This window comes from Polyodon spathula, chromosome 4, assembly GCF_017654505.1.
Source record: "Polyodon spathula isolate WHYD16114869_AA chromosome 4, ASM1765450v1, whole genome shotgun sequence".
NCBI classification, from domain to species: domain Eukaryota; kingdom Metazoa; phylum Chordata; class Actinopteri; order Acipenseriformes; family Polyodontidae; genus Polyodon; species Polyodon spathula.
This window is the reverse complement of record NC_054537.1, coordinates 88879097-88893888: the sequence shown is the minus strand read 5'-3', so window position 1 is coordinate 88893888 and position 14792 is coordinate 88879097. Positions and strand designations below refer to the sequence as shown.

Genomic DNA, 14792 nt, shown 5'->3' with positions numbered 1-14792 from the left:
AGCAGAATCACATGTACCTGTTCGTCTCATGTATGCAGTATTCTGCTTTATCCTATTCTTTTGAAGAATTAAAATACAGTACAAAAAGCAAAAAACAATCTGACATGAATTTTTTCAAAGTGCACCAAATCCTAATCCAACATTCAAGAACCTCACACTGAGCTTTTATTCCAAATCAACCTGAAAAGTTTGACATGAATAGTTCATTAGATCCTCAAGTTTTGTTTCTGTTGTTGGTTTTTTCTTCCTTCAATTGTGTAACAGTATGAAGGTCACTCTTAAAATCAGGATTTAAAGGATATGTTGTAGTAAGAATACCTCTTAAGAAAGGGGAACAAGACTAAAAGGCTAAAGTATGCACAAGAACACAGAAATTGGACTATGGAGCAATGGTCAAAGGTGCTATTGATGGATGGACAATGACACCTGTGCCTTCTGCCAGTTCTGTTGTCAATTCAACACTTGTCTTCTTTCTATTCCTTAAGGATATTATCTTCAAGTATTGCTCATCCTTGTTGGACAGCTTTTTGGGTCTTCCAGTCCTGGGTTTGCTAATTACAGATGATGTTTCTCTGTACTTGCTGATTATGTTTCAGATACCACACCTTCAAAATGCAAGCTATTATACTCAATGTTTTTCCTTCTTTATGCAAGTCAAGGTTGTTACATAATAGAAAACACTAGTGGAGGCTTTGAGTAAATTATTGATGCTCATAATGCATCAGAGTAGAAAAATGTCCAAGAATTTATATATATAAATATAAAATATATTATATTAAATATAAAGAGAGAGAGAGAGAGAGAGAGAGAGAGAGAGAGAGAGAGAGAGAGAGAGAGAGAGGAGAGAGAGGAGACGTTGCAAGGAGGATTTAGGAGAGAGTGAAAAACCTCTATGCAAAGGTTTTAGGCAGGTGTGAAAAAATGCTGTAAAGTAAGAATGCTTTCAAAAAATAGACATGTTAATAGTTTATCTATCAATTAAGAAAATGCAAAGTGAGTGAACAGAAGAAAAATCTATATCAAATCAGTATTTGGTGTGACCACCCTTTGACTTCAAAACAGCATTAATTCTTCTAGGTACACTTGCACACAGTTTTTGAAGGAGCTCGGCAGGTAGGTTGGCCCAAACATCTTGGAGAACTAACCACAGTTCTTCTGTGGATTTAGGCAGCCTCAGTTGCTTCTAGATGGGTGTAGACCTTGCTGATGCAGTATAACTACCTTGTGTCTTGTTGCTGTGCTCAGTCTTGCAATGGTGTATGACTTTTGACAGTAAACTGTCTTCATCAACCTCACCTTGTTAGCTGCGTTTGGCTGTTCCTCACCCAGTTTTATTCTTCCTATACAGCTGTTTCTGTTTCAGTTAATGACTGTGCTTCAACCTACATATTGAATTGATGATCATTAGCACCTGTTAGGTATAATTGTTTAATCATACACCTGACTATATGCCTATAAAATCCCTGACTTTGTGCAAGTGTACCTAAAAGAGTTGATGCTGTTTTGAAGGCAAAGGGTGGTCACACCAAATATTGATTTGACTTAGATTTTTCTTCTGTTCAATCACTTTGCATTTAGTTAATTGATAAATATAATCTATTAACATGTCTATTTTTGAAAGCATTCTTACTTTACAGCATTTTTTCACACCTGCCTAAAACTTTTGCACAGTACTGTGTGTGTATATATATATATATATATATATATATATATATATATAATTATATATATATATATATATATATATATATATATATACAAACAATACAGTGCTCTCAAAAGTATCCCCCCCCCCCCCCTTGGACTTTTCCACATTTTATTGTGTTACAACATGGAATCATAATGGATTTAATTTGGAGTTTTTGCCACTGATCAACATAAAAAAAGTCCATAATGTCAAAGTGAAAAATAAAATCTACTAATTGTTCTAAATTAATTACAAATATAAAACAGAAAATAATTGAGTGCATAAGTATTCACCCCCTTTGCTATGACACACCTAACTAAGCTCTGGTGCAACCAATTGTCTTTAGAAGTCACATAATTAGTTGAATGGAGTCCACCTGTGTGCAATTAAGGTGTTTCACATAATTTTAGGTTAAATACACCTGTCTCAGGGAGGTCCCACAGTTAGTTAGTACATTTCCTAACAAAAACTACATCACAAAAACGAAGGAACATTCAAAGCAAATCCGGAATAAGGTTCTTCAAAAGCACCAATCGGGTAGGATATAAGAACATTTCCAAGGCATTGAATATCCCCCGGAGCACAGTAAAGTCCATTATTAAGAAATGGAGAGCGTATGACACAACTGTGAATCTGACTAGAACAGGCCGTCCTCAAAAACTGAGTATTCGGGCGAGAAGGGCACTAGTCAGGGAGGCCACAAAGAGCCTATGGCAACTCTAAAGGAGTTACAGTCTTCCACAGCTGAGCTGGGAGATACTGTGCTGTGCATATGGCAACAATAGCCCAGGTGCTTCACAAAACTGGTCTTTATGGGAGAGTGGCAAAAAGAAAGCCATTGTTGAAAAAAACTCACATCAAATCTCGACTAGAGTTTGCCAGAAGGCATGTGGGAGACTGAGAGAAGTGGAAGAAGATTCTATTGTCTAATGAGACCAAAATAGAGCTTTTTGGCCTCAACGCTAAGCGGTATGTTTGCCGCAAGCCTAACACTGTACATCATCCTGAGAACACCATCCCTATGATGAAGCATGGTGTTGGCAGCATCATGCTATGGGGATGTGTCTCTGCGTCAGGGCCTGGAAAGCTTGTTAAGATAGAGGGCAAAATGGATGCAGCAAAGTACAGAGAAATCCTGGAGGAATACCTGCTGAAGTCTGCAAGAGACCTGGGACTTGGGACTTGGGATTCATCTTCCAGCAGGACAATGACCCCAAACATACAGCCAAAGCCACACTGGAGTGGCTTAAAAACAAAAAGTTCAACATTCTGGAGGGGCCCAGTCAAAGCCCGGACCTCAATCCAATTGAGAATATGTGGAAAGAGTTGAAAATTGCTGTTCACCAAAAGGTCCACATCCAACTTGACAGAGCTTGAGGAATTTTGCAGTGAAGAATGGACAAAATTTGCATTGTCTAGATATGAAAAGCTGGTAGAGACTTATCCAAATAGACTCATGGCTGTAATTGCTGCCAAAGGTGCCTCTACCAAATATTGACTCATGGGGATGAATACTTATGCAATCAATTATTTTCTGTTTTATATTTGTAATTAATTTAGAACAATTTGTAGATTTTATTTTTCACTTTGACATTATGGACTTTTTTTGTGTTGATCAGTGGCAAAAACCCCTAATTAAATCCATTTTGATTCCATGTTGTAACACAATAAAATGTGGAAAAGTCCAAGGGGGGCGGGGGTGATTACTTTTGAGAGCCACTGTATACACACACACACACACACACACACACACACACACACCAAACCTGTATTAAAAGACCACTCAAGAGACAGTCAAATAGTGGCCTCTTAACATAGGTGGTCTCTTAAAAGAGGGCCCATAACTTATGAATTTTCTATTTGTCTCTGCTTTCCTGTAATTATATATACTGTTTCATACACATTCATTTGGATAATACATTTACAAAATAAATTATTTTGTTAAAGTAATGAATGTTTGCCTGTCTCAGGTCACACAAAATGTTTTAAATTATTAGGCATTGAAATTGTTATCGACTGCCTTTCATGCAGGTGTTGATTCATTGCATCCTGAAACCAACGGCAGTATAACCATAAGATCTTTTTATATTATCGCGCACATTGTTTTTATACTCTTAAGTATGGCTTGAATTTTTCAGTGTTTATCCTATACAGCCTAATTATGAGAACATTCTATTAAATTAGCGGGAAAGAACACAACACGAAACGGACACATTGGAAGCTACCTATTTCCCAGGCAAGTGCGGGAACAAAGTGCAAGTTAAAGTAGCATCTGGGGGAAGTGATTAATGTCATTGCTTGCACTTGTGTTCGAATAATCAAGGTGGTAAAACAGAATCCGTAAGTCAATCAGGACATCAAAGTAAAACGAAGCGACTTTGGTTAGTAATTAACAGTTTAATTAAGATATCGAATCGTCTCAAAATACGGTCACGTGAACAAAAATAAAAACCTAAAACTTCAAGCCCAAGTTCTTTCTGTTTCAAAATGCTGTATCTGCGTCTTTCTAATACCAACTTTTGCAGCAGTTTTTCTTTACTTTACAAGTTTAATAACTTTAATTCTATCATCTAGGGAGTACCTTTTTGTTTCTCCACGTTTTCTGTCATCCTTACAAGAAGCGCTGTTGTTTTATTGATGACGGATAAAAGACAGCTAAATGGCTACCGTATTCCTTTGAATTTAGGATGTACAATTTAAAAACATAGTTCTTCTAACAGCCTTTAAGGGTGTTAATACGGGTTTGAGTCCGTTGTTGGGTAATGTAATTGTGGTCACTGGTCGCATTAGACAGGTGGCCATTTAATACAGTTAAATAAAAGCACAAATATAATTGGGAGAAATTTAAAGTGGTCACTTAGACCAGGTAGTCGTTAAATGAAGGTGGTAGCGTGATCAGGTTTGACTGTATATATAATGCATGGATGAAGGCTATATTTGCATCATGAGCCATTTGAAAAAAAGGCATAATACCACAGTAGTGACGTCAACAAGTGATAATTTCTCTAGAGGAAAATATACTTGAACTTTGACCCGTTCGACTCCTCGAGACCATCAGTTTCAATTCAGACACCAAACGTCTCGTTTTCATATGACAACCCCTGCAGTGCAGAAGTGTTCATTGATGATTAACAAAATGAGAATACGATAAATGATGTAAATCTGGTATATTCGTATCTCAGAGAAACTGGAGAGGAACAGGAAATTGAAACAAGGTAAAGGCAATCAACCAAATAAAGCTGAAGCCCTAACGGATAACGACATAGAAAGTGTGTGTTTAAAAAACCGAACTGTACAGCTGAACCTCGTCTTCTTTAATATTAGCATCGCAAGGGTATCCATGTATTTTATATATATATATATATATATATATATATATATATATATATATATATATAGAGAGAGAGAGGAGAGAGAGAGAGAGAGAGAGAGAGAGAGAGAGAGAGAGAGAGAGAGAGAGAGAGAGAGAGAGAGAGAGATACACACACACACACACAAGGATACCCTTGCAATGCTAATATTAAAGAAGACGAGGTTCAGCTGTACAGTCTTTTCAGTGAGTTTTTGGAAAACAATTCTAATTCGGGTTTCTGTGACAGTTTATAAATTACTTGACCTTCGGGCTGGTATTTTATGACGTCACAGAAACCCTCCTGTGACTCACTGAAGGCTCTCTCTCTCTCTCTCTCGCTGGCAATTCAGCTTCAGTAAAACACCAGGAAAATGACTTTATGGACCCCATAAATACTGACGATAGACCCATTTTTTTTTTAATAGGTCACGCAAAACTGACTCTTAAAACGCTTCTTTCACAGTGTCAGAAAACATGCAGCAAGTTTGTTTCTGTAAATGTGACTGTCAGTATGAACTTTATTTCTTTAGAAAGGTCAGTATACAGTAAGTGACCACTATAAAAAATAAAATGCTGCATTCATGAGTTTTGCCTTCATAATACCAGCACTCTGATTCCACTTTGTTCTGATGTCACTTTGGTGAATTAATAATCTTTGCATGTATTTCAGGTTTTACAAGTCACAAGTCAATGTATCTCTACCTTCAGAAAGTTACCTGACCTTCTTGGCCTTCTTTAACAGTACTACCCATATAAATAAGATATTGTATCTTAGTTTGACAGCTGGTAGTAACTAGATGGTATTAAGCACAACAATAACAATATTCATTTAATTTCCTGTGGAATGCAAACATACCCAAACACATTAAGATTTTTACTTTTTAAATTCGGTCAATCTTTTAACACACTATTGGCCTAGAACTGTAACGTTTCTGCATTTAAATCGATCAGCAGCAATGACAATGTCGCACAGTAATGATATTACACTATATCAAGTTCACCTGCTATATATTTAGAATGCAAGGTACAGTCATTTACGGTTTGAAATAAAAAAAAAAAAAAAATGGGTCAATGTCATGTGAAATTGAATTTCATTGTACTAGGTACTGTATATTTTAGATAGACGACTTCTCAGAATATAAAACATCTACAGTGCAGTTGGGGCCAGACCGTGTTGACACTACTGATCATAATCTGTACCGTGATAAAATGCCCTTTCTAATATGTTTTTGGTACTATCAAAATGTATATCATCTTCATTCAGACTGAGTTTCATCACTGTTTTATTTTAAGCAGCTATTAACATAACATTTTTAGCAAAAGCTTTTTCAATCAAGAACATTTTATTTTAAAGATGTTATTTGGTTTCATTTTTGTTCCTGGTGCTAAATTATGGAAGTGCATGTATAATTTTCAACTGATCTTACTAACAAATGTCTTTTTTTCCTTTTTTTTTTAAAGTTATGTTTCGTCTCTACGACACTGACGGAAATGGGTATCTGGATAGCTCGGTAAACCTTTTACAGTTTTAGCATGTTAGTTTCAGTTGCATACAATTCTTTGGTTACTTATAAGGAAGCCCCTTCGTTTTCAGTTTAATCCAATTTTTAATGAAAAATTCCCAGGTTTTACAAAAACTATGATTTGTTTTTTTTACTGATTTTCAGCCAAATTTTGTATCACTCAAGTACATAAAAACAGAAATACAATACATTGCAGTACATGTGTTATGTTAATGATAAATTAGTCTACACATATATACACAGCTGTTTATTGAAGTAAGGTAATGCAGAGGAAGATGTACACACAATACACGCAAGCATGCTCAGCGGTGCGTGCACATCTCTACGTACTGACTAATCTCACAGACACCATGTACACAATTCAGTTCATCATACCAGCACTAGCAGATAATGGTTTTAAAATAAAATGGAACGAAAAAGTACAGGACTGTTGAGTGTTTGCGCTGCAAATGGTGTTGCAATGAAATTGACACTCGTGCAGACGGGATTAAAGAACATTTAGAGGGCAAGCGACACTTAGGACTAAAAGGCGGCCAAATTAGAAATCAGCATGCATTGGAATCGCCATTCATGCAGACATGGCAAAAAGATCCAGATCAACACGATGCAGTATAAGTGAATTTGTTCGATGTTTTTCAGGGCAGCCGCTAGGCCTTGCTGATGGTCCTTTTTGGGAGTTTGTACAAACTTCTGTCCAGCTGCAACAATCCTTGCCAAATTCAATCAACCTCACAAAGAAATATATGGAGGAGAATGATGTTACCCATACCAATAAAATTAAAGAGAGGTTCACTGGAAATGAGATTAGTTCTTCGATTTTTGACGAATCACAGGATGTTCTCAACCGCCCTACCCTGGTGATTTTCTTTTACTTTTTTTATTTTTGTTGTGGAGAAACCTGCGCTCATTGTGGAGTTTGTAGTGCCAGCAAATAGTAAAACAGTTGCATCGTGTGTCAATAAGACTTCAAATGAATATTCACTTCCCTGGAAGGATGTGGCAGCAGTGAATTACGACTCAGATTCTTACTGCACGAAGTTCGCACAGGATGTAAAGCTCAATGAAAAACCTGAATTGATTCGTTTGTCTCTCATGCAACAGGTGTTCCAAAAATGGCTGGTTTAAAGAAGTCCACAATTGATGTTGGTGCAGTTTTCAAGCATTCGAATAAAACAAAAAAAAAACCCTCTTCTGTAATGTCTGCAAGAGATTGTATTTGAATTCAGCTTTCCAATTGCCGCTGTACCGACTAGATGGTTTAGTCTGTATTTGGCTGCACAGTGTTCAGAAGGCATGGGGTGTTTTAATGCGTTTTTTAGATAACAGAGTTCAACAGTGGAAAAGCTCAAAACTCAAGCAGCTAGGCAAGAAATTAGGCAAAGCCTCCGTACAAACCTTGAATTCCTGATTGAAACATTGCACGAAGCACAGAAGAAATTTGAATACTGTTCGTATAGAGATGCAACATTCTAATACGGAGGAGTATGGTATTCTGTTTAATAATATCTCTGCAGAACTTTCTCGCAAAAGCACATCTGGGGAGATTCCAGAAAAAAAAAAAAAACAATCTTTTCATGTCCATGTTGCCAGTCAGTGAGCAGGACATACTCGCAAATGCTTTCAAAAGTTTTCACAAGAGCTGTTAAAGAAGGGGGAAGCTACTGTCACTTGCAATATGTCCCCTGAAGCTTTTCACAACGAATCATCATTCTGGAAAGTAATTATGTTGTGTGATTCTCATCGCAAAGTGTGGCCAGAACTGATTTATAGAGTAACAAAGTGCTAAACTAAAAAGCAAATTTCATGCGTACATGGCAATGACTTCCCCATGCATTGACTCATCGTGAATTCTGGAAAATCCACGCACCAATTTTCCAACTTTGAGCCTTGCTACTTCTCGCATCCTCAGTGTTCCACCTGGCTCTCTCATGTGGAGAGAGTATTTTCAAAATTTGGCTACATCCAAGATTGCAGGAGAACGAGCCTTGGAAAAGACACTTTAAAAAAACTGCTGCTAGCCTATGTACTAGCAAACCACATAAGTTTCCGTTTGTCAAAGCATCTACTTTTTTTTTTGTCCTTCCGTTTGCCAAAATAAACCCCAGTATTTACCCAAAGAAATCAGTCATTTTATTTCACTGACTTGCACCTGTTTTTTGCTTGTTGTAATAAACACTGATAAATTCCTGGGAAAATAAAATAAAAACCAAAAACAGACGCTTACTTAAGTATATTTTTAGTAGGAAGGATACATACAAAATTGGTTCAATTGCATGTATGCTCATAATGTGACAACAATTTTGTGACACAAAACAAAGGTCAATAGGGAGTTCTGCATATCAAACAAAAGGATGTTTTTATGACTTTTCAAAAGCAATTGTTTCCGGAATTGTTAGTAAGCATGACAGCATAATGATCAAAGCAGACATAACAATAAATAGCTATACAGAACACACACACTAGGATATTAAAGATGTAAGAAATGTAATATTTAATAATATGAGTGTTGATTTAATAAATAAGAGACATGCTTAAATGATAATAGTAAATCACTCCTGTGGAAAACACCAGTTGATATTTATGTACAGTTAAAGTAGATTCTTAAATCTTTCTTTACCTGACTTCGAGCTTGCTTTGAGCTGGGCACTAAACTTCCTTCCTCATTCCATTCAAATTCCATGACCTTTCAACTCTGCCAGCCCTCCTACTCTCTCACTATAGTCAAAAGGTCAGATTGTATTTGTGTTTATTGTTTAGTTTGTTAGTTTGATATTTATACAGATTGGTCTGAATACAGTTCAAATGAAGAACATAAATACACATGGTAGCATGTTGGGTGTACAATAACACGGCAGGAGATTAGTACATTGAAACTGAAGGTTTTCAGAGATAACGGAGTAATGTATGTGCACAATACTGTACATGAACATGAGTTTTCTGATTCTGTAACTAATCCTGATATTTTATTATTTGTTCTAAAGGAGCTGGAAAATATTATCTGTCAGATGATGCATGTTGCAGAATACCTGGAATGGGATGTAACAGAACTGAAACCTGTAAGTACTTAAATTGAAGTCTGTTGCTTGTGCAATATAAGTGGTTGTTATGGAATAAACAAATCTTTTGGCAAAGGGCTACACATTTGTGACAATATCTGACCTCAAAAATTATGAGTGAGTGTTAAAAGTTATGAATGCAATATGAATGATGAATTATAAAGCATGTGCAAACTAAGTGTAACAGGTACAAAAAGGATGCTACTGCGTGTTCTAATAATTATAACACATTTATCATAGATTCTCCAGGAGATGATGGAAGAGATAGATTATGACCATGATGGCACAGTTTCCCTTAAAGAATGGATACAAGGTGGGATGACAACAATCCCTCTTCTAGTGCTGCTTGGATTGGAAACAGTAAGTTATTAATAGTATACACAGGTCTTTAGATATGATACAGTACTTAGGGAGTTCTTTTTGAAGCAAGTGCTAAGTCAAATTCAAATAAATGTAACCAAATAAGACAAATATGCAGTTCTCTTTCTTGCTAGTTTTATACTGTGACAAAAATGGCATTTCCCTAACATAAGTCTAATAACACTAGGATTACACTTAGAGCTGCACAGGCTTTCTGACCCATGGACAGACTTCAGCCTTAACCCCAGCTCAATGATATGTCTAGAGATTTGAGCTTGAATTAAAAAAAAAAAAAAAAAAACAGGACAGAGAAACACCTCCACCTCTCTTTCCACTGCAGCTTTTTACAGTATCTGGGTTTGGATCATTTAAGAATTTCATTCACAGAATTCTTCTTCATTACATTGAATGAAAGTGTGAAACAGTTCTTCAAAAGCAGCAATAACATTTACTTTTGCATAAAAGCACAGGATACGCAGGTCAGGAATATTTCTCAGCAAGATGGGTTACACAGATTACTTCTCCAACTTTCCACACCCAGCTGGCATGCAGACTGCCTTTTATATCCTACAACCCCTACAATATTGCAACATTGTAGGTTAACCCCAACCAATCAATGCCTGCTAGGTGCACATAAAGATATCCAGGAGCCTTATCCTGCACATGGTAGGAGTCAGCGCTAGTGCCAGGTTGCACCAATAGTCCAGTATAGGGGAACAGTGTTTGCAGCCGGGTAAGCACTCCGTGCATCAAACATGGTTGCAGACCATGCAGCCTAGGTCTGCAAAACAGCATAATTCAGTGCAAGCACAGACGCACCCCCCCTCCCCCCCCTTAGTCCTTCTCATCCCTGAGAAGACTAACATAGTCCCAGAGGTGGCAAGGCGGGCATCTACGATGTCGTGGCTGGCGGGAAGAAGTAGTAGCCAGGGTATCCCCAAACGCTGCCTGTGGTTGCGGCCTGGTTGGGCTGCCACCAGCAGGCTGCTGGCTGGGGGATCTGGCTGCCGATTCTGAAGTCCCGGGTAACGATGAGTATTGGTCCCTAGCCTCATCTGCAAAGGTGTCAGTATCCTGCACCTGATAAGAGATACAACACAACTTTGTGGTCCCTGGCGGGCAACTGGACCCTGTGAATCACTTCCTCAAGCCATTCAAATTGGGGCAGCGGCCTCGTTTACGTTGGGGGACTGTAAACACAAACTAATTCCTTGTCCAGAAAATGCCATTCCCATACTGGAGCATCATAGTACTGCTTTTGGCAGCTACCTGCAGACTGAAGCTGGTCGTGGGCAAAGCAGTTTGAGTTGTCCATCCGGTGTTGTAGGTATCTGGCGTATTCTGGGCTGGTTGTATCCTCAGTCGGCAGCCAGACAGCAGCTCAGCTGGGGTGTGGAGTTCCCGGCCGTGCATCACTTGTGCAGCGATGGAGCAGTGTGACAAGCCAGCAAGATCATTTTGCCTGTAAGTGTCCAGGCTGGCCGCAGTTCCACACGATGCCGACCCGGAGACTAGACTGCTGGCAGCCACTGGTCATCATCGCCCTTATAAGGGCTGTGGTTGGCGAACTTTACTATGCTCAGCTGCACTTTCATCTTCAGACTTGCTGTCACTCTAATGTCCTCTGCTATGGCAAGCTGCTCCCACAGCCACCCTCCTGGACTGGTCATCTTTTTCTCCATCATCCACCCGAACAGTGCTGGTGTGTCTGCTCTGGCTTTCTCCGGCTCATCCTTCTTGGGTCTTTACTCCATCCCACTTCTGAACACCAATATAGTGTTTTTGCAAGAAAGAAGCATGAAGCAGGTATTCTCAGCTTGTTTATTCAGCAAAGCCAAGCAGACAGGCATCCAGCACGATTCTCCACTCGCTGGAATTTCCCCAATCCCGGCTAGCTCGCAGGCTGCCTCTTTTGTAGCCCACAACCCAATCAACATTGCAACATTGTGGTTGAACCTCGGTCAATCAGTGGCGACTACCCATAACTCTCAAACAATGTAGTTAAACCCTGGCCAATCAGTCGGCTGTTATCTGTCCACCTCGCCTAGCTCTTGCCAGGTGCACTCAACGATCCACGGGGCTCCTTTTCCCTGCCCTTGGTAGGGGTCAGCGGTGGTGCAAAGTTGCATCAACACTCCAGTATAGGGGACCAGTGTCTGCAGCAGGGTAAGCGCCCATGTGTGCAGGAAGCACAGTTGCAGAGTGGGGCTGCAAGCAGAGGAGCAGGGTTGTGAAACAGCCCTACACAGTTCTGCAAGGCAATGCAGTCCAGCACAGTTCCACAGACACACACGCAATAACAAAGTCAGCAACAAGTTAGTGAATTAACTAAATTGTACTGCGAGTTGTAAGCCAAGCCATTTTATGTTTGCTTCCTGTAACCTAACACATTGTTTTATGTCTCAAAGTGCTTCAAATTGAGCCTATGAAAATGCATAAGTCTAGCCATTAGGTGGTGGTGTTTTATTATAAATGATCACCTATGTAATTTCAACAGCATAAGGAAAACACACAGAAAAAATAGGAAATAATACTTGCAACATTAAAACATTCCACGTAGATAAATGTAATTTCTTTATTATTACACCTTTTTCTTTTGTTTTAAGATTATTTTTTACTATATAATTGTGTCATCAATACATTTAAAGTAATACAGTTATATTGGTTGTTGAACAAACATCAAACATATCCAGCAAAACAAGCAATATTGCCACCAATGCTTTTTAAAATTATTATTCCCTGAAATAAAGCCCAAATTAAAAAAAAAAAAAAAGCAAATATATACACCCACTTGAAGGCATAAAAGTTGTATTACAATACATGGGCAAAAAAAAAAAGTTTCTGAAGCATTGACTACAATTATAAAGATTGCTAAGAATTAAACTATAATGGGAGCTTGTACCCTTTGATGGCAGGTATTCACAAAGACTTTCCATTTTGCAGTATACAGTATCTGCCAATTGCTACTTCCTTTTTAGAAAGATACATACATATTTTACCCATATAGTACTAATAGTACAACCTTTAGCCATCACCACTGCATGCTGAGTGGTCATTAAACATGTATCATTCCCATCTTTGTTTAACAAACAAATCATTTTAATGGTGACATTATTATTGAAATTACTTAAGTAAACATTTCCAAGAATCCGCTATCACAGTATTTTTTTTCTTTTTTTTTTAAATATTTGCTAGGTCTATCACCTGACAGATGTTTTTCAAGCTTCCAGCTTTAATATTTCAAGGAGATATGAGACTCTAAACATTGCCATTATTCCAAATATTTAGCAGTTAGTATATGCATATGTTGCTGATTTGGTCGAGTGAAGCCCACTGGTTTACTGTGTAGATGGTGTCTAGTTTTCCATGGCAACAAGTTTAAACGCATGTCAAACTTCTCTAGTTTCTAGTTTTTATAGAGATCGCAGAGACATAGACAAGATTACAAAGCATTCAATTACTCCACATTTTATGTTTTTTTTAAATATAAAATATTTTAAACACCTAGATAAAGTGTTTGCAGTTTCTTTGCGTGGAGTGCAGGATGTGCCCTATAGCTTGGACATCGCCGGTTTGAGTCCAGGCTATTCCACTGCTGACCGTGGACAGGAGTTCCCAGGGGGTGGTGCACAATTGGCAGAGCAGCGCCCAGGGGGGGGGGGGGGTTTACGTCGGTCAGGGTGTCCTCGGCTCACCACGCACCAGGACCCCTGTAGTCTGGTCGGGCGCCTGCGAGCTTGCTTGTAAGCTGCCCAGAGCTGCTTTGTCCTCCGACGCTGTAGCTGAGATAGCTGCATGGTGGGCCTGCGGCGTGTAAAAGCGGTCAGCTGACGGCACACGATTCAGAGGACATTTTTTTTATTAAAAATGCTAATGAAAAAGTAGCTAAATTGTGTTTTTTAAAATTAACCGAAAACCGCACTTACATTTAAGATTTAATGAATTAAAGTGATCTCGGTAAATGCAGGCAAGTGCGTCACACAGGGTAAGGCAATCCACACACTGGCGGAGGGCCGGCTTGAACCAGGGACCTCTTGCACTAAAGCGTAGCGCCGATACCACTGTACAAAAGTGATTACGTCACCTACCAGCCCTGCCGCTGCCTTCCCCGTGCACGCTACAATATTACAAAAGCATAAATAATTGCTACACATTTGTTTAAAAAACAAAAACAAAAACATATATACACAATACATAAACTATGTATTTAACTGCTCTGCTTGTTTTCTCACAATTTACAATACCAGAACCTGTTTTTTTTTCTTTATTTTTTTTAATCTGATGAGATCAAATGCGGTAGCTCCAGGAAAAAACAAAAAAAAATACATTCAGAATGCCATGTCAGATGAAATTGTTTAAAAATAAATTTAAAAAACAATTATAATTGTACAGTTGTGAAATTATTAACGAATAAAAAACAACAGCGTTCGTGTGATTCGTGAATTCGTAATGGATGCAGAGCTCCAGAAAAAAATACAGGGGATTACATGATAGACTATACAAGATGCTGTGGTGATTGAAGTTCTACGTTGGTAATGACCTCAATCGAAAGGAACAGAAAAACTAAACCACCAAAGACAGTATTTACCTGAAAGATGCTTTCAAAACAAGACCAATTTGGCTGGAAAACTGCCAATCTGGCAGCACTAGGGGAGTAGCTTATAAAAGTTGCATGCAAGATGCATGCATTACCTATTAAATGTTACCTAAAGCTCAATGAAAAAATAAAATGGGAATTTGTATCATTTTTGTTTAAGAAATGTATATTTTGTTTGCGTTCCAGTACTTTTGGATTGAGGACTACACCACTGACT

The 14792-nt window shown here is 38.3% G+C and overlaps 1 protein-coding gene across 1 annotated transcript in view; it reads left to right on the top strand.

Moving 5' to 3' along the window:
• The window catches only part of dgkb (diacylglycerol kinase, beta), a 141197-nt gene that overhangs the window by 34162 nt on the left and 92243 nt on the right, over window positions 1–14792 (top strand). The window contains exons 7-9 of the mRNA XM_041248955.1: window positions 6501–6550; window positions 9544–9618; window positions 9859–9978. Coding sequence (XP_041104889.1) covers window positions 6501–6550; window positions 9544–9618; window positions 9859–9978 — 245 coding nt within the window. The remainder of the gene's footprint in view (window positions 1–6500; window positions 6551–9543; window positions 9619–9858; window positions 9979–14792) is intronic.